The following is a 21,261-nucleotide window of genomic DNA, read 5'->3' as shown; positions in this document are numbered from 1 at the left end:
TATGCGATGCTACAAAACATTGTAGAATGTGTTCATGTAGTGTATGTGTGTTACAAGTTTTCTTGCGTTGAAATCAAGTATAATTCCACTACAAGTTTCTCAGAGTGATCCGAGGTCGAACACGGGGATTACGATGCTAGATGCGACATTGATGTGATAAATGCGACTGAAATCAAAATAATAGTGTGTTGTGTTTGAAAAGAAAAATGCAGCGAACAGATAAATAAACAAATAAATGAATAAATGTGAAGTTGTGCAAGTGTATGAGGGAATGCAATGGCAAGTATTGTGAAAAGTATCAGAATGAGAACGGGTTGGGGGAAAGATCATCGCCAGTTTGTCAATCCTGTTGAGGACGCAACTAAGGTTCCGCCTTCCCTTGGCTTATATCTCTCAGTGATCAGTCGCGTTCCCATATCTCTATGGTGAATAGGGATGAATGTTGCGATTGCAAGGTTGTTTCCATCTCTGGAAATACTTCTTGCTTTAGTTAACGCATTCTATCAACCTTCTTTCGAAAGGTGGATTAACATTTTCACTTCTGCTCTCAAAAGTGAAGATGTCGTTGAGCATACGTTAGCTAAACTTAGCTGACTTCTTCAACATGGATTAACTTACTCGCTTAATCGTTCCCTCTTACCCTGGAGGATTAGTTAGACATGGTGAGAGAAATGGACGATGAATGGATGGTGGTGAACAGAGAGATGAAGATGAACATGATAATGATATTACGTATAAAGATAAAGCGTTTGTTACAGATAGATGAATGAAAGATCAGAAATGAATAATAGTTGATGAACAGAAAGTAAGAATAAATGAGGATAGGGTGTCAATGTCTTGACACAGATCCCGATCGGAGTTGTTTTGCTTGCCTGCATGTAGGAGGAGTGAGTGGAGAACTTCCTTCTCATGATAGTTCCCTAGGTAGAAATGACTCTTGCATAGAGCTTTTCTTCGTGATTGTAAATGAATTTCTGGCTCCTGAGACTTCCTTTCAGACTTGTCTTGTCTATTTCTCGGACTCTCTATGAATGTCTCTTCAGACCAACCTCCTTCCTTTGGTATTGATGTAGCTATTTATAGACCTTAGCACCTCCTTCGTCAGTGGTCCCACTCTGAAAAGTTACTTTTTTTGCCGAGGCTTGGTAGAAACTTCCGCTCTGCTCCACATTCAATTTGTCAGATCGTACAACAGAAAAGCTATACAATTTCAGAAATCCCCATGAATGCATCACTCTTTTTATCCACGATCGATCGTCGCATGCGGTGCGAATGCGTTGCTCTTTTTGTCCTCGAGCGATCGTTGCATGCGGTGATACCTGTTTCCTGTAAAACAAAGACTTGGACATCCCTTTTTACCATCGCAATGGGGTCAGTGGGTGTGCTTTTGCCATTTTACAACCTTTGCATTTCTAAGTTAATTTCTATATATTCGATGCAACTTTTTCCTTCCTTTTGCCGCATATTCTAAATAAGATGGTATAAATAACTTGTATTTCTTCAAGTTATCACCTTCCAATAGTGTTGATTTATCACAATCCCTTCTAAAATAAAATTGTACACTGGCACTACCTTTCAAATATCGAAGCACCCATTTAACTGCATTCCAATGTTCCTTCCTAGGATTTGACATAAACCTACTTATCATACTCATAGCAGATCCCAAGTCAGGCCTAGTACAAAACATCAAATACATAATACTTCCAACAGAATTATAATAGGGAATATTAGACATCTCTAATCTTTCTTGTTCAGTAACAGGACACTGACATGAAGAAAGCTTAAAATGAGATACTAAGGGTGTCGAAACTACCTTACAACAAGACATATTATACTTCTCAAGCAATTTATGCACATAACTCTCCTAGGATCCTTTTCAGTTCACCTAAGTCTTTCATCTCAAAATCACTACTCAACTATTTCTTGAGATCACAAGATTTTAGAATAATCCTTAGACCCCAGGATCATATCATCTACATACAGAAGTAGATAAATATATGTACCTTTCTATGATAGTTTCCATTACACGCAGGCATCATAATGAGCTCCTATGAAACCCCTATTTCAGAATAAAGGTGTCAAACCTGATATACCACTATCTTGATTATTACTTCAGTCTATAGATGGACTTGTGAAGACGAAAAACCATGTCTTCCTTTTCCTTCACCTCATAGCCCTTAGGTTGAGCCATGTAGATCACTTCCTCCAATTTTCCATGAAGGAAAGCTGTGGTGATGTCCATATGTTCAACAAACATATCAAAATGAACAACAATAGATAAAATTAATCGAATAGATGAATGCCTCACCACCAGAGAGAAAATCTCATGAAAGTCAACCCCATCCTTCTGAGTGTAGCCCTTAGCTACCAGTCTAGCCTTATACCTAGGCTTGCTATCACCTCTTGTACCTGGCTTGATTTTATAAATCCACTTTGACTGAACGAGTTTCTGATTAGGAGGCCTTGGAACCAATGACCATGTTTAATTCTTCTGCAACGAGAACAACTCTTCTTCCATAACATCCTTCCATTGTTTCTTCGAATCAGATACAATTGCCTCCTCAAAAGCAGTTCCCTCAAAAAGTGTTTCTAAAATAATTTTTGAGTTATGGAGAGGTTGTAAAGGTAGGTTACGCCACTTTTAGGATTTGGGGCTGTCCGACACATGTGCTAGTGACTAACCCAAAGAAGTTGGAACCGTGTTCGAAGGTTTGCCTCTTTGTGGGTTACTCTAAGGAAACTAGAGGAGGATGCTTCTATGATCCAAGTGAGAACAAAGTGTTTGTTTCCACTAATACTATCTTCTTGGAAGAAGATCACACGAGGGATCATAAGCCATGAAATAAGCTCATTTTATATGAGATCTCAAGTGAGACTGAGACTGCTGAGGGTTCAACAAGAGTTGTTGAGGTCGGGACGTCTAGTCAACCAGCTTAAGAGTTGAGACTGCCTTGATGTAGTGGGAGGGTAATGAACCCATCGAATCGCTACATAGGTTTGACTGAACCCCAAAACATCATTACGAATGATGGGGTCGAGGATCCGTTGTCTTTTAAGAAAGCAATGGAGGATTTGATCATTGGACGGCGGTTAAGACGATCCTCAAGTATCTTCGGAGAACGAGGGTCTACATACTTATGTATGGAGCTAAGGATTTAATCCTTACGGGATACAACGTTGTTGATCCCTTTACAAAGGCCCTCACAACTAAAGTGTTCGAGGGTCACCTGGAAAGTCTGGGTCTGTAGGACACGTGGTATCTTGTCTAGGGCAAGTGGGAGAAGATACTGGGGTATGCCCTAGTTTATTGTATATTGTACATTTTTATATTGTATTGTACATTAGTCTCCCAAGTCATTAGGACAAGTGGGAGATTGTTAGGATTAGTGTCCTAATTCTCCCAGAGTCTCGTTGTTTTGTAAAGATACACATTGTTCAATGAATAAAATAAGTATTATTTAATTCTGGCATTTATTCATATCCAATAAACAAAGCTCATTGGTTATCTTATGTGAACTTAAGCATGTATATGTGATATACAAGTGGATCATGCCTTAAGTGATAACCTAAATAGGTTTGTCGTATAAGAATTAAGGTGGGATACCTGATCCTGGTGACACTACGGATAGTACCCGCTTTGTAGAGGTTTGCAAGTGTTGTAAACTACTACAGATGGTAGATCCTGACCATTCGTGTGGAGACGTGGAGCGGGGGTGTCCTATACAAAGAGTTTGTATAGACCTGGACCACAAGATGACTAGACTCTGTATATAATGTTGTTGATATTAGAGACTTGCATCTCACCTAAACGACTATAGGTGACACAACCTCAATCCTGAGTGTTTTGTGAACTCATGCCTTTGAGGGTGGTCCTTTGATTAGTATAGGTGAGAGTGGCTAGATTGCCAACTCAATATGCATACCTTTTTGGGGACTTGTCTGATTTGGGAGTTGGGAACTCAATCCACAAGATGGAATTCACTCTTTTCCCAAAGTAGGGATAAGTAGAGAGATTGCTCCCTTAAGGGCTGATTCCGGGGCTTGAACATAGTGGCCACAGCTTCTCTTTGGAAGAGAAGACTCAGACATAGTAGAACTATGACTTTTGTTCATTAGAGGGATCAGTGGTACTTAAGGAGACAGATGTAATTACAGGGGTATAATGGCTATTGGCCCAGCTGTACTTACGAGCAATCTGTGAAGGGTTGTCGCACTACTGATTGGTTAAGATGGACACATAATATATCTGTAGTGAGGAGAGTTCAGTTGTTGGTCTTTAGTAGAGTGTCTGGCAGTTAACGAATGGCGGATCCCGTGACTAAAGAGTTTAGTCAGTTATTCACGTACTGTTGGAGCTTCAGATCTACAGGTCTATGAGATCCCTTTGGTAGCTTGGATTCATGTTGAGAATCAGTTCTTGGTGTTGATTTGAAATGTTCAAATTGACAAGAGGTATTTTGATTATATATGAAATAATCGATATGATGTATAAGATACATCTAGTGGAGGATTGATGTAAATGAGATTTACATTAAGTACCATGGAATAGAAAAATAACTATGGTTTATATGTTTCATGAGATGAAATATTAAAACTATAGGTTATAAATATAGTATGATAAGTTGGTTATCATTTATATTTATAATAATATTAATTATTAGATAATTAATACTTTTTTCTTGTAAATAACCAAAGTAGTGGGTGGTTATTGGATCATGATAACCGTGAGTTTAAAAGGAAAGTGGTTTCCTATTTTGAAAAAGAAGTTTTTTTTACAAAAGTTTGAAAAGTTTTTTGAGTTTTCTCTTCGCGAAAAAGAAACTCAAGAAGTCGTCAAGTAAATTCGGATTTACTAAACAACGGCTGGGCGAGCTAAACGATCGTATAAGTGCGAGCTAAACGATCGTACAATGTTTACTAAACGATCGCATAGCTTTGCTAGACGATCGCTGGCCTAAGGTAAACGATCGTGCAGAGTCTGTATGCGACAGACCGAGTTAAACGATCGCATAGCTTTTGCTAGACGATCGCATAGCTTTATCTAAACGATTGAGCATCGACCTATACGATAGGTCTTAGCCATCTCCCACTTGTCCAGTCGTGTACGCGATCATTGTTTCCTCCGTTCGTCTGCCTCATACCAAGTTCGAACAGAGCCCACCCTTTGGATTCTCACACCGATGAATACCAAGGTCGCCTTGTTAGTGGTGTCAGACTCAACTCGACACCGTCTAGGTTTTCTGGAGACCGTTCGTGGTGCTGTGGAGGTGATTCGTGTCGCTGAGGACGAGCGTGGTGTTCGTTCGCTGTTGTAGAGGAGTTCATAACTGAGGAGATCGTTGAGGACGAGCGCGAAGTGTTCGTGCGGTGTTGCGGTCGTGTAGATCGAGTGTTCTTGATCGTTGTTGTTCGATCAGAGTGCGCATCGGAGCATGGAGACGCTTCTACCTATGTGTGTAAAGTTTTACTCTTTGTTCCTTTGTATTTTACATGCTATAATTTCTGTATGAATCGCATAACCGTTTGTTTGAAGTCGACTATAAATGTTTTGTTGATTCATGATTGTAATTTGGAATAGTCTCGTTCCGCTGCTCATGGAAATCTCGTTTCCGATTTCCTACAATAAATTGGTTATTATGTTTATTTATAATATATTAATTATGTGATAATTAATTATTCTTGTTCTCTAATAATCCAATTGAGTGGGAGATTATTGGAAGTTATGGTAACTGTGAGATTAAAGGATTTTGGTTTTCCAAAATTTGCAAGAAGTTGATTCATTCGAAAAAACTCACAAAAAAGCGATCAAGTAAAAGTGTTTTATTAAACGATCGCATAGAGAGCATACCCGATCCAACTACGAGTTTACTATACGATAGTTACTCGATTGATCATTACTACATGATCGAGTAGCAAAGTTTAAACGATATGCTTCGGTTTACTAAACGATCTAGTATTTCGTCTATACGATAGATAGCCTCATCTCCCACTTACTCAGTCATCTACCTCCCAATAAAAGATCATACAGAGCCCACAACTCCTGGATTCTCACATCGAAAATAACAAGGTAACAGTTGTGGTGGTGTTCTAATTCAGTTCGAGGTTCGAATTGGACTCAATTGGGATAAAGGTTCTTTCAAACGTTCGTTGAGATTGTGTTCTGATTGTTGGTTCGAGTTCATGCTAATTGAACGAGTTGCTGAATGATCGAGGGATACTTGAAGAAGAGTTCTTCAAAGGTTTGTATACTCTATCCCTTGTATCTTCAATTCTAAGTAGCATGCTATAATTTTTGTTTATGCATAATCTGTTCGTTTTTGTTTAGATTGTAATTGTTTGTTTCTTTCTCAATGGGATTTGGAACGATCTACTTCCACTGCTTAAAGGATGTTTATTTAGATTTCATTCAGTATCAAATACATCATATCAATTATATCACATATAATTTAATTAATTTAATTATATCACATATAATCAAATTCCCTCTTGTTAATTTGAACACTTAAACTAACCCAAAATTTGATTCTCATCTTGAACCTATTGAGCTACCAAGGGTACCTTATGGACCTTTAGCTTAAAGCTCCAATGGTACGTGAATAATTGACTAAACTATTTAATCACAACATCTACTATCCATTAACTACCGATCACTCCACTAAAGACCGACAGTTGCACCCTTCGCACTAAAGATATATTTATGTGTCCATTGGATATAACCAATCAACAGTGCGATGACCCTTCACAAATCGTTCGTAAGTATAGCTGGGCCAATTTATTGTTTTACCCCTGTAGTTACATCTAACTCTTTAAGTACCAATGATTCCTCTAATGAACAATAAGTCATAGTCCCACTATGGTTGAGTCCTCTCTTCCCAAGAGAGGGTATGGCGCTATGTTCAAGACCCAGAATCAGCCGTTAAGGAAGCAATTTATCTACTTACCTCTGCTTTGAGGAAGGAGTGAATTCTGTCTTGTGTAGCTAAGTTCCCAACTCCCCAATCAGACGAATCCCTAAAATCGTAGGCTTGTTGAGTTGGCAATCTAGTCACTCTCACCCATATAAATCAAAGGACCGCCCTCACAAGTAGGAGTTCTCAACTCACTCAGGATTCAGGTCATGTCACCTATGGTCTTCCTAGTGAAATGTAAGTCTCTATTATCAACGACATTATATAAAGAGACTAACATTTCGTGGTCTGGTCTTATACAAACTCCTTTAATAGGATACCCCCGCTCACATGTCTCCACATGAATGATTAAGATCAGACCATTTGTACACTTTACAACACTTGTAACATCTACAAAGAGGGTCGTATCCGTAGTGTCACCAGAATAAGATATCCCTCTTTTATCCATATACTACATACCATTTAGATTATCAATTTAAACAAGATCCACCTATATATCTCTACATACTTATTTAAATTTACATAAAATAACCAAGGATCTTAGTTTATTGGATTGAGTAAATGCTTATACAATAAATTTTATTAACACAATATGTTTACAGAGTTTACAAACTATGAGACTACCAGAAAATTTAGGAAACCAATCCCAATGCTCGCTCGTCTCGCTCTCTCTTATTTTTTCACTAACAAATCACTATATCTCTCGTCTCACTCGTCTTGCTTTAGCTCGTCTCTCGCTCTCTCTTATTTTTTTCACTCACAAATCACTATGTCTCTCGCTCTAGTTCGTCTCGCTCTTTCTTCGTTTCATCACTCACAAAATTACTCATCTCTCTCGTCTCTTGCTCATCAAAGTTGGTCACATCGAAGGTGCTCGCATGGACTCGTCGTGCTGGAGAAAAAGAAGAAGAAGACATACAAAGGAGAAGAAGCCAGATAAGAAGAAGATGACATGTAGAGGTAGATTTCTTGCACCGAGAGGAAAAAGAAAAAAGAAGGGCAATAATGTAACTTCATGTGGTCATGACATCAACAAAGGGGCATTTGACATTTTTTTTTCAAAAGCTGAGTCATTTGCCATTTTGGACCTTTAAAATGGGTCTTTTGAGTAATTATTCCGTTTGATTTTTAAATTCAAGGCTTGAAGGTCGTTATCGTGTTGTTCATCAGGTGTTACGATTGAGTTTGGGTGTTTGTTAGTAAGTACAAAATTTGGAATCTTTTTGGACTGAGATATGATGCTGTAATTTTGAGTTCTAACGTGCAAATTTCGATGTCGAATTCAAAGTTGTGCTGAGGGCAAGTTTGAAGGTGGTGTTGCCATTAAGCCTCAAGTTAGGTAAGTTTCTTAAATGCCTTTGAGGTAAATTGTGATTCAAATTTGAGCATAAAGGAGGTTACACTAATTTTGGCTTTTGTTTTAGGTTTGGTTCAGGTTCATACAGGATAGTTGATTTGGACTAAAATTCAAACTTAATTGAGGTAAGTGTCTTATTATTGGTTCGCCTTCGAACCAGTCGTCCCAACTACATGATGATAATTGGACTGTTTGGCTTAATGATATGGACTGTTTTGATTGTGATGTTATGTTATGGTGACTGGGGACGTTCTGGTAAAATTTTCCTGAATTAGATGGATGTGATTATGATAGAATATTTATGTGGATTGATGCATGCTAAGTATATATGGTAACTGTTAACATTTTATCTAGGTGGCGTACGCTATATGACTGTTTATATGCACATTTATGACTGTTTGTGTGCCTTTAGGATACACACCTATGACTAATGATTTCTCCCTCGAGACTGCACCTATGACTGATATGTGTACTTTTGAGATACACGCCTTTGACTAATATGCGTACCTTCGGGTTACATACCTTTGACTGATAAGTGTTCCTTTGGGATCACGTTTATGTTTGATATGTGACCTCCAGGATCACAATTGATATGTTATGATTGTACACCAATGCGTAGATAAAATGATTAACATGTTACCTAGAGGACCCAATACTGGGTCATTTATTGAGTATTTTTACTCTCATAATTTCTTCCTCTATGTTTTTCAGGTAATGACAGAAATAGGCCAGCGAGTGACAAACGGAACCCGTGATAGAGATGTATGGGGAAAAAAGCAAATTGCTTCCACTTAATCTATGTTTATAGTTTTATGATCGTTTTGAAATTTGAATTTATTGTCAGATAGAATATTTTATTATTTTAGAAATTTTCTTCGAAAATGTTTTTAGGGGACCCCGATTAAATGTTTTGTTTATTTAATTTAATTATTAATTTGATAATTTGGTTTGAAATAGTTATCCCCTTTCCACTAGATTTATGTTTTATTGGTCAACATGTTTGAATGAAAATGTGCATTTGATAGTAACGACCCTTGTGAGAATTCTAGAACGGTCAGATCGTTACAAATAAATCAAAGAATGACAAGACTAATTAGAGGAGGTGTTTGACAACTCCAATACCAACTTTCAATTGTAGTAGTGACAAGACAAAGAAGAGGGGTATGACTTAACATAATTTTACAATTCTTTTTCACTTAAAACTAGAACAAGTGGATCCTGGTGGACATAACCCATGCAGAAAAAACACAGATGGGGTGGGCACTCCGGTTGACAACACTACGAAGGTTCACATTTTGAAGCTTTTTGTACGACAATTAGGGCTATATGTATTTTTGTAAACAATTTATTTTTATCCTTTTAAAGGTTATTTTAATTCCGTTTTCAACTAATTCAATACAATTGACACATCACCAAATATAATTAACGTCAACATCAACACACAACAATCGAGTATGCATTCCATTAACTTAAAGTTAAATGAGGGACCATTTAGAAGTGTTTAGCAAACGTGAGGGACTAAAGTGTCTATTTTCAACTTCAAGGAGCAAATATACCTTAACTTCAAATCTTAAGGACCAAACGTATATTTGACCATTAAATTAACTAGAATATTAATATTTAATGATAAAATTTTATATTAAATAGTTAAGATAATGATTAATTGATATTGATTTATTAATCAATTAGAATTGTTCATCATCTAGGTATAAAATTCCCCTACATGAAGAGTATTAGAAATCTCATGTGTTTTAAAAAGTGAAGTTGTGTAAAACAAATAAAGTTATTAAGGTCTATTTGATAATGTTCTCGTTTCCTATTTCTCATTTTTAAATTTTAAGAAACGTTTCTTAAAATTGACTCAAATTTGTGAAATAAAAAAAAAACCGTTTCTGGTTTCTAGTTTATATATTATCGTGTTGCCAAAAGAACCTATTGCAACTTTGGCTTGTTGGTGGTTGCATTTAGGATAGAGAAAGACACGTCACATGATCGTGGATGAAACTATAAAATAAGAGGAAAAAAGAATAAAATTACTAAAGAAAAAATGAAACAAGAAATTTTTACTAAAAACAAGTTTTGTTTTTTAATTATTTTTTTTAAAATATTAAAAATCTTTCAATTTCGATGTCTTCATAAACAATAAATATTAGAGGTATAAGTGAGTTGAATTTAATTAAATTGGGTTGAAGGTGTTGAATTAACCTAAAAATTTGAGTAGATTGAGTTGTTGGCAACTCAAACAACTCAAATAAAGTCTTAAATCGAACCCAACTCAACCCTAGAATTGATTGGGTTGGATTGTCAGGTTATAACTTATTTTTTATTTTTAATTAAAAATATATAAATTTATATACACTGATTACTACAATCTCATAAAATTAAATGTTAAATACAAAATATCTATGATATTTATTGCAAACTTTCAACAAAGACAAAGATCATAATAATTTTTTAAAAAATATTAAAAATTCATAAATTAATTAAACTATAAATAAAAAGAAATATATATTATTAATATATATAAAATTTGGATTGGATTAGATTTGGTCAACCTAAATTTTTTTTAACTAAAAGTTTAACTCAATCTAATCCAAGAATAAAATTAATTAACCCAATCTTTATATTTAATTTGATTTATTCGAATCGTGGAGTTATTCCAAACATTATCGAACTGACAGCTTGCAATTATTTCGGACAATTTCCCAATAGGTTCATCAATGGCGCTGGGTACTGGAGCTCCTACGCGGTACATCGATATTGGATATTTCGTGTGCCTGTAGCCGGGTATCGCTTTGGGTATTCTTGTATCCGAATTCATTTGATCTCCATTTGTCACTTCTTAGTTCTTGGGATCCTTAGAATTGGTGCTCAAACATCATAGTTCAACAATATTTTCCATATTTCACACAATTTTGTTTTGTATCTGACTTTTTTTTGTATATATAGACGCTATAATTTCGATATTCAAGGGCATTTTGTTCGATTACTGCCATTGAAGCTAGAAGAGACGGAGAATTGGACCAAAATGGGAGACGAAGTGGAGAGCCGGCGGCGGCGGCGGCGGCGTCTTATTCTGGAAAATTTCTTAACCCGTGAAGAATGCAGGGAACTGGAGTTCATTCATAAGAGCTGCTGTACGGTGGGTTATAGACCAAACGTCTTCTCCACCACTCTTTTGCATCTTGTTGCTACTAACTCTGCTCATTTGATCATGCCTTTTGTTCCAATTAGAGGTAAAACCGCCCCTTCCTCGATTTGTATCATTAGTCTCTTTTGGTAACGTCTATGTGTAATTTTGATTTGACTTCAATTTTTTATGACAGAGAGGTTGAAGGAGAAAGCGGAGGAATTCTTTGGTTGTCATTATGAACTCTTTGTCGAGTTCACTGGCTTGATCAGGTTCTTCTTCTTCCTCCTTATGTGTAAATGTTGAAATGGGTTGTTGTCTATTTTTGCATACAGTTCTAACATTTGAAGAATGAACATAGGGAGTAAAAGATGAAGACCTGTGAGGAAATAGATTCAAAGGATTGTAATAAGTCGTTTTCTTGTGGTTGTTTTTGTCTCGCAGAGTCTGATGACTATGGTACCGTCGCCATTTAGAAATTGAAGCGCATTACTTATTAGGGTCCATAACTTGTATGTTCAACATATCAAGTAATACAAGTAGTTTAGACGCTGTATCAATTTGAGTTGAGCCTTATAAAACAAGTGTGCCATGGACATTTTTTCTCCACAAAATGGGAAAAAGATCTAACAATTTCTCACTTGGAGACAAAACAATAATCTTGTCTCCCACTATGCCGAAAACTGAACATCTTGGCAAATTCCAAGGATGATCTTCTTGGTAAAGTCCGAGGCTTAAAAATTCTATAAACTCAGCAAACAAACAAAACAGGCACCATAAGAAATATAACTGTAAAGCATCCATGCTTGGCCCAAAGGATGAGCAAGCTATGTGAACTTTTCCCCAGACGTAAGAGACAATCAAGCACTTCCACTTCAACTAAGAGGTAACACTCATCATTTCTTCCAACTCAAAGAATTGTTCCTAAGGAAGATAGATTCTATAAATTTTGTTAAGGCTCCCAAGAAGCTTATTCAAGCTCTCCCTCGGTATTATACTCGAAAAGGTGCTCCTCCCTTGCATCCAAGGTATCTGACGTTAATAATGATCTTACTGAAGTTGCCTGTGTACAAGCCCAAGTCCAAGATTTTCCTTTGTCTAAGTCCAATCACAATTCTTCAACACTTATTCCCCTGTAACAAGACTTCAAGCTCTCCTCTCTCTCTATTTTGAATTCAAAGCACCGATTAATACAGAGTGTTCCTCAACAAGTTAGCTCTTGTTGTTACTCAGTTCAAATTGATAGAGAAGATGATTCAGATGTTAGTGTTAGCAGTGAAGAGCTAGAGCTAAATTTTTTGAATCCAAACTTAGAGGGTTCCCTTCTTGAGGAGAACTTTGGAGAAGATCTTGTTGTCTTGTTTGATTGTTCAGCTCAAAAGGAGGTTAGTCAGGTCAATTTAGTTCGCTTTTCTCCTCTTTCTCCATCTCAAATACCCTCCAAGTTTTCCTCCCTAGTCGAAATTTGCAGCCTTTAATTTTTCAAAGCATCCCACCATTCATCTCAGTTGGTAATTTGATTGTTCTTACTCAGTATGAAGACCATTTCATGAATTATTCGGGTCGTCGGAGCAATTTCTTTTAATCTATGAGGAGTTGCATGGTGTTTGATTGTTCTTGCAACAGATTACTTTTCACTGCATTTAAAGATTTCAGAAGTTTTGGGACGTTTGTTTGCTTATTTGGGATTTATTGGCAGCTTGGGTGGTTTTATAGCTTGTTGCGTTTTGAGAAGGATTTTGGTAATCTTGAAGATTTTGATCTTGATGTCGAAAGAGGGTCAAAGAATGGTTGATAGTTAAGTGTCAAGAAGCTGGCTTTTGGTTTCTTCAGTATTCAAGCTGTCCTAGAAGAAGTCTCATTTCATGTCAAAGTTTTTATCCCCCCTCTCTCTCTCTCTCTCTCTCTCTTTTTAAATTTATTATCTTGGTCTAGTTTTGATTTTCTCTTCTTGTATTGGCAAGCTTTTGATACCTTTATGTTTAGTGTTCTCTTTTGTAATTTGAATATTAGTCCCATTTCATTATTTCAATGAAAAGTTATGTTTCCATTTCAAAAATGGATGAATTTAAGTGAAATTCAAGCTTTCAGTCAAGCTGAAGACTTGAACTTTGACCTTGGCGATTACCTTGGTCTTTTTCACTTTGATGCCTCTATTCACCAAGGCCACTTCATCAATTTATTGGAATGTCTGTCAATTGGGCCTGGGTCACGCCAACCTTTGATATCAACTATCTTTCTTAGACTTCCCAATTGTTTTTGGGTTGATAGATCTGATTTACATTCCAAAATCACACTTGCATCCCTTGTTAGCCAACTTGGGAGTATAGATGCGATTCATCTTTTACTGGGTACGAATGTGACATGTTGCATAGGGAGCATGGACACGTGTTTGACATGCGAGAAAATTCATATCTTCTTCATATCTTTTTTTTTCCTGTCTTTCTCTCGCTCTCTGATTTTGGACATGTGAAGACATGCACTAGACACACCCATTTGCACATAAAAAACCAAACCTTTTCTTTTTTTAATTTTTCATGGAAACAACAACGTTAATAAAGAAAAAATGAAGAATACAAGGGCATACAAAAAAACCAAGTCCACAGAAAAGGGAACTCCCTCTACAAAAATGAATCTAACTATGCAAAATAATGCCTATAGAATAATTACAAAAGGTCTTTGAAATTGAAGCCTACAGAGAAGCATGGAAGCGAACAGAAGACCAAACCTCACTAGGTTTCCTTTCCACCTCTCTAAACACCCTACCCTACTATTTCATTCACCCCACAAAACTCATTAGGTTACACACGCCCCAACAGGCCATAAATAGCGACCATTCTCTCGGCATGTTTGAAAAAGACGGTCGACAAAGATGCAAGTCAAAGTCGGTCAGTGAAGTCCATCTGAGAGGAAGGAAGATTGAAAGAAGGTGGGGAGGAGAAGGAAAAACAGGAAAATGGGGGAGGGGGAAAAGGAAAGGTCAAAGGAGCGAGGGTTAGGATTGCTTTAAAGAAATATAAAGTTTTTACTAATTGTTATTTGGTGGGTTTTAATGGGTTTGTTTTTCTGTTTTTCTGTCTTTTTTCCTTTTCTTTCTTTCTTTCTTTCTTTTTTTGGTTTAAATGGGCTTTTCTCTCTATTTAGGTCTTTTCCAATACTTCATTTGATTTACTCTTTTCAGGAAAATTTAGCATGGTAGAACTCGTATTTTTCTTCTAACATTTTTTCATAGTTCAGCTGGACCAGGGGAGCAAGCATTGGATGGCATAGTGATGATAACAGACCCTATCTAAAACAACGTGACTTTTCAGTATGTGGACCAATCTTTCCTGGGAAAGTTGACGTCATTCTTGCTATTCCTTGATGGGCTATTCTTTCATTTCAATTTTTGTTTCATATTTTTAATTTATTTCCTCTACAGTATATTCTCTCTCGAGTTTTTCTTTTCCATTTTTTCCTTCTGGCAAGGGGGACGGTGGTTTTCTATTTTTCCAATTTCTTTACCTTCTCCCTGAAATTCATTTGGTATTTTCGGCTCTATCATTACAGCACTCTAGCTGATAGTTATCTTCATGTGTTTGGCAAAAGGCAGTGTGTTACTTGAATAGTTATGGAGTTGAATTCGGAGGTGGGCTGTTTCACTTTCAGGACGGGGAACCAGAAACTATCTCACCTTTTTGTGGAGTAAGTTAGATGAAAGCTGCTTACCTCTTTAATTAATTAATTTATTTATTTATTTATTTTGATAAAGAAATAATTTCATTGATGTATGGAATTACAAAAGGGAGAAGGAAAGAAGCCCCAGACGAAAGGAGTTACAAAATACATTTTCAATTCGTCAATAGAGAATCAAAACTATATGAATGGAATAATTTATACAATTTACACCAAGAGATAGCAATGAAGATAACATGCTCTAAACAAAGATTGAATTGTTGAGCTTTGTTGTTAAGTTTAGTATTGACGGTACATGTCACTTATAAAAAATTGGTACATATGCTTTTCTGCCAATCGGAGTGTAGCTGAGGTGGTTAAGCCCTAGACCAAAAAGTCAAAGGTTCTAATCCTCTCCACATATTGTTGAACTCGAAAATGGTACATATGCTACTTTTGAACTCTGAAGAATGTGCTTGTGCTCTTTTGAGCCCTGTAGTCTGCAGTGTTTTATGGTAAATAGAAAAGATAAGTGGAGCTAAATCCTTCACAATTTGAATCAAGACCCATGTTTCATAAATTTTATCTATTCTAGTTGTGGGGATGATGAACGGTTGAGTTTCTTGTTTGATGTCAAAAAGATATGAATAATGTGATAGGGCACATTCTCTGAATTGTTGGATTTTGGTGGTTTTTCCTCTTACAAGAAATGCTTGCGAATAAATTAGTCTGAATAATTATTGATGGTGTTGGATTATAGTTCCTAGTAGTTTGAAAGTTGAAACAATGACCAATCAAGTTTAGTTAATACTCGTTTCACTTTATCAGGATTGTGTGATGTACACGGCTGACAGCGACAATGTTCATTCTGTTGATGAGGTATGTCCAAGCACTCTGAGACCCTCCGAATCTGCTTGTGAAAACATTGTATAAATGAATAACATTAAGTCTTCGCAATGTTAAATATTGGCTAAGCGAAAAGATGTTGCATCTGTGCATTGAGTTTGTATAATATAATGGAGTAATTTCATATACATTCATGACTCGCGATTCCAGTTACCACTGTCATTTTAAGATATTAATTGATAACATTCTCTAGTGGTTTCTAGAACTTCTACAATTGTATGTAAAAAAGATCACAATTCTTAATTTCTTAACCCGGAGACAGCAAGAACACATGCTTCTTGATCCTTTCTGGATGCGGCTGTAATGACGCTAGCCTTGATGCCTTGTGTCTGATGGACTGATCACAATCTTTCTAAAATCAATTGGCATCAGTACGACGAGGATCAGATACAAAAAATTGCTCTTTGAAGTTAACAGACATTTTCTAATACAGGCAATTGAGGGGTGGGAGATTTCAACTTTGATCGAGTCTTTAACCCAAACCAAGTCTTAATCAAGTTTTCTGATGAGGCCTTTTTTGGTTATTCTTTGGAGACAAGTAGGAGCACATTAATTCTTTCTTGCTGTTTTACTTTTAACAGGTAACTGAGAGATCATGCATGTTGATTAATCCTCAAGACAGTTGCTAGTAGACCTCTCTTAGGACAGCTCTACTTCATCTTGCTTACTACATGGTTTCCTTCGATAGATAACCAATGGAGAAAGGCTTACACTGACATTATGGCTCACCCGTGATAGTTCCCATGATGAAGATTCAAAACTCCTTTCCCTTCTTTCACAAAGCCATTTGCACGATCGTCTTCCTGACTCACGCCTACCGCAGCCTCCATCCTGTAATATGTATTGGTTTTCACTGGAAGACGATCCAAATTTCAAGTCCGGTTTTGATATATGCTGGGCAAGACTGCATGCGCTTGGATACGATATCTATTTTCGTGGGGACCATAGTTTTTCAGAGTATCCAGATTTATTCTCACGGGACGTACAATTAGTACAGGGAAATAAGTTATTCTTTCAGGAATTTGAGAACATCCTGCATTTGCTTCAGGTATTCCATCCAAATAACCCTTGGGAGAATCTGGCCGATTTTAGTGTGACTATAAAAATGTTGTAATATTGTGAATCATCAATTACTAGTTACTACTTTGAATAACTTGATTTGTTCTATACGTTTTTCCCGTTGAAAATTTCTGCTGAAACTAAAAGTAACTTCCATATGCTTAAACAGGTAGTGCAGTTCCTGTGTTGGAAAGGCAAAGAACTTGATTCTACCAACATCAAGGAGGATTCAAGCTATGCAGAATATTTATCCCCAAAGAGGAATGTGGGAGTCAGTTACTTTAAATCCGAGTTTTCGAAGGATGATGTGTTGGCCGAATCGGTCTTCTCATCTGCTACTTCTGATGGCAAGGAGAACCAACACTGGCTGGGGTGGGACAAGCTTGCTGCTGCTGCAGCAGCTTGGGAAGATTATGCTTCCATTTTAAGGAGAGAACTCCTTGGGAGCTTGAGCTATTGGAGAAACAGTCAATCCATATACAGTGTTTCACTTAGTAGCTGAATCTCCCATTTGTGATAAAGTAACCATCCCAAATGCTAGAAGTAGCTGAGCTTCAAGGTTAGTTGTGGGACTTTGTATTGCTTAACTAGAGTTTATTGGATCCTTAATGTTAAAAGGTTAAAAATCATTTTTAGTCCCTAAACTTTCATAAAAGTAATAATTTAGTTTATGAACTTTGGTTTGTAACGATTTGGTCCTTGTATTTTCAATTTTGTAACGATTTAGTTCATGAACTTTACTACGTAATAATTTAGTCCCTGTATTTTAATATTTATAACGATTTAGTCCTTATTGCAAAAATTAATGTTAAAATTTAATGAGATTTCTTGGATAAATAAACCGATAAACTAATAAGAGAATCAATATTTTTATAAAATATAAAGTCTACATCATAAAACAATAAAAGTTGACTTTTAATTTTGGTGAACTTTTTTACACAAGGGACTAGATTGTTACAAATTTAAAAGTACAAGGACGAAATTGTTACATGTCAAAGTTGAGGGACTTAATTGTTATAAAATTGAAAGTACAAAGACTAAATCGTTAAAAACTAAAGCTCAGGACTAAATTGGTACTTTTATGAAAACCTAGGGACCAAAAGTGATTTTTAACCTTAATGTTAAAGAATAATGGAAACAACCACTTTTAAAACAGAAAAGAGGTTATCTCATTCATTTTTCTATTAGAGACTGAATCTCTCAGCAACTTGTGTTGATTTTCTTTGGTTCTCAGCACATGGGTTGTTTATGTAAATCAATAAATAGTAGTAGAAGCAGGTTAGAAAAGATTACAGAAAAAACATGACTTGGAAAAGGCTGAGAGAGTAGATGAGTTTGAATGAGAAAGGTTTCCTGTTACTTCTTAGGAGTGGATGTAAGCATTAAAACGTTGAACCTTCATTTTCTTCATTGCTTGGGAGTTTCTTCTTCTGTAGCTTCAAACGTAATGAGAGTTTTTTTACTTCCAATTGAATGTCTGAGAGAAGCTTTTGGTAAAGTCGCCTTTGATGTGTTTAGAATAATTAAAATGAACCCCTCCCACTTTATTTTTTTTGAAAAATGGACACTTTTTCAATAATCTTTTTTTTTTTAATTATTATTTGATTATGAAAATGATGTAAGCAAAGAAAGCTTTATTTGGTTAATTACTTTTCTACCCTTCCCAACTAATTACATGCAACCAACCACAATAGTGTGTGCGCGCAAGATTTTCTACCAGAATTTATTCAAAAAAAATTCTCAACAAGATTTTCTTTTCGCCATATTTCTCTACAAGAAATTATTCATAAGAAGTTCTCTTCACCAAATTATCTCAACAACTCATAGTTTCTCTTTTCAAATTCATGGAGATTTATCAATACACTACATAAAGAGGTATGTATTTTATTTTGTATTGAACACTTCCACCATTTATTTCATGTTAGAATTTATTTGCTTGTTTGTCTTGAATTCTGGCTTGTTTATCGTTTTTTTTCTAATGTCTAATTATTAATTCACTGGTAATTATTTGATCCAATTGATAATTAAATACCTATCAAATTAATGCTTTTTATACTAATTGTCAAGAAAATAGTTTAATAATATATTTTTAAAAAAGAAAATGAAAGATTTTGAAATTTTTATTGAAGAGACTTGATTGAGCTTCATACTCGAGTCACTGACCTCCAACTGGGTCAGGATGATACGTGGTTGGGATTGGGTCACATATGCGATAACTCGATCGGGTCCCCACCGGTCAATGAAGGGAGTGGGGTGTTAGCCTATGGGCGACCCGATCATGTCCTAGTCGAGTACAAACCTGATGATTAATTATTAGTATTAATTATAAATTATGTTTAATTTGCATGACTATTTTAGTTTAGGTATTGTTTTAATGGATATTTATTTGAAGTAAACTAATTAGAAAAGAAAAGTTACGAGTATAGTATCAAAAAAAAAAAACCAAACTTATAAGCTTATATGAGGGCTGGAAACTGATACTGGAAAAAACATAAAAAGGGTCAAAACTTTCTTCTTCTTTTTTTTAAAGGCGGTTTAAATAGAAACTGACCGACCCGGCCCCAAATCAACCAATCGATTTAAACAAAAAAAATTTACTGAGCAATTTTGACTTTTATAAATCGAAGAGGGCGGTTTCAGTGGTGGTTTTCATGGAAAACCGACCCTGACTAATCAATGCTCACCCCTATTTGGTAAGGGGGAGATAGAGAGGGCTCGGTGCAACCCGCTGGGTGTCAAACGGGTTCAAGACTATTTTTTGGCTCCATTTTTACTTGGATCGGGTATGTGATTGAGTTTTCCTTTTTTTTTTTCATTTCTATTTTAATTTTTTTTAATTACATTACCTATTGTAACGCAATTTTCTGATAAATGATAGGAAAATGCCTCGTGTTTGAATTTGTTTTGGCGGTGTTTGGAATGAAATAGAAAAAGATTAGATGGAGGAGAGTGAAAGGGGTTTGACATTGAAATTGGAATGGCGTACAATGAATTCCTGACTGAGGTTTACAGGATAAACGGTATAAATTAAATTTAGTACAATCTGGTTATAAGATGTATATTTCAATTGAAGTCCAAAACTCCTACATTCGTAACAATGAAGATCTTCACACATTTTTGACATGAGAAGAGGTCTCAGTAATACCGCTTTATGTATCCATGCTTCTTAAGTGTTCAAGTAATCAAGGATTTCATTCACATAATTCACCTATCCAACGAATTGAAGAAATTCCATCAACATTTAGGTTAGTCCAATGCAATACAGAGCAGGATATTCCACTGTTCCCTTCAACTTTTGGTCTAAACCCATCATTTACTTCGTTGCCTACTAATTTGGTGACACATAACTTGGGGGATGATTTAAACCACCATATCTCTCAATCTCAATATTTCAATGACTGGTCTTGAAGGGAGACGTGATGGTGAAGATGAAGTGGATGCAGTTGTTGATGGAAATAACACTTATGATGATGTCGAAGAACAACCTATTCAATATGAAACATGTCCTCATAACTTGTCACATTCATCCAGTAGCACAATCGTCATATTAGATCAGTCTAATTCTTCTGAGGATGTAGAAGATGGTGACATATTTGTATCTAAGAAAGATTTAAAGATGTGGTTGTCTATGTTAGCCATTAGAAGTAACTTTCAATTTAGAGTGAAGTCAAACACAAAACTATACAAGGTTAGATGCATAGTTGAAGAATGCAAATGGAGACTCAAAGTCATTAAAGTGAAAAGTTACGATATTTAAGATTTCTATATATGATAATGTACATGTAAAAATGAAACCCTAACTAACAATCATAGACAAGTTTCAAATTGGGTCTTCGGACATTTAATAAAATCGAAGTTTGAAGACGTTAGTTTTTCATATAAACCAAAAGATGACATTGTGAAGGACATAAAGCAGAAGTACAATGTCGGTTTAAGTTATGACAAGGCATGGGGGGCTAGGAAAGAAGCGTTATTGCTAGTTAGGGGGTCACCGAAAGAATCTTACAAAATGTTACCCATATTCGGTGAAGTCTTAAAAATCGAAAGAAGGAAGACAAAGCAAGCAGACACAAAGTTAGGCCAATTGACCAATATGGGTTTGAGGTCGTAGATGGTGACTTGGGAGGCCGTGTCAATATTCACACAATAACTTGTACTTGTCGCAAGTTTGATTATTATGAACTTCCTTGTTCACATGTGGTTTGCTGCATACAAGATTTAGAATATTGATCCCATCTTTCTTTGCT

The 21,261-nt window shown here is 36.0% G+C and overlaps 1 protein-coding gene across 2 annotated transcripts; it reads left to right on the top strand.

Moving 5' to 3' along the window:
- Positions 1-10,923: 10,923 nt before the first annotated feature.
- LOC120081945 lies at positions 10,924-18,424 on the top strand. Of its 2 annotated transcripts, none has more exons than XM_039037134.1 (8): positions 10,924-11,132; positions 11,215-11,501; positions 11,592-11,667; positions 14,633-14,705; positions 14,984-15,079; positions 15,878-15,928; positions 16,644-17,003; positions 17,184-18,424. In XM_039037134.1, exons 2-8 carry the CDS (start codon positions 11,294-11,296, stop codon positions 17,514-17,516), a joined length of 1,197 nt encoding a protein of 398 aa, XP_038893062.1. In that variant the 5' UTR covers positions 10,924-11,132; positions 11,215-11,293; the 3' UTR covers positions 17,517-18,424. The 2 variants fall into 2 exon arrangements, with proteins under 2 accessions (XP_038893062.1, XP_038893063.1); XM_039037135.1 differs by having other exon boundaries at positions 10,928-11,052.
- The last annotated feature ends 2,837 nt before the right edge of the window (positions 18,425-21,261 follow it).

This window comes from Benincasa hispida, chromosome 7 (genome assembly GCF_009727055.1).
Source record: "Benincasa hispida cultivar B227 chromosome 7, ASM972705v1, whole genome shotgun sequence".
Classification (NCBI taxonomy): Eukaryota; Viridiplantae; Streptophyta; class Magnoliopsida; order Cucurbitales; family Cucurbitaceae; genus Benincasa; species Benincasa hispida.
This window is presented reverse-complemented; position numbering and strand designations above follow the sequence as displayed.

What these genes read in the sequence shown, in the direction of transcription:
- LOC120081945 (XM_039037134.1), top strand. Translation starts at nt 11,294, where the DNA reads ATGGGAGACGAAGTGGAGAGCCGGCGGCGGCGGCGGCGGCGTCTTATT. An exon ending in GAGTTCACTGGCTTGATCAG is followed by an intron (nt 11,668 to 14,632) that starts GTTCTTCTTCTT and finishes TTCATAGTTCAG; the next exon opens with CTGGACCAGGGGAGCAAGCA. An exon ending in TAAAACAACGTGACTTTTCA is followed by an intron (nt 14,706 to 14,983) that starts GTATGTGGACCA and finishes GTTTGGCAAAAG; the next exon opens with GCAGTGTGTTACTTGAATAG.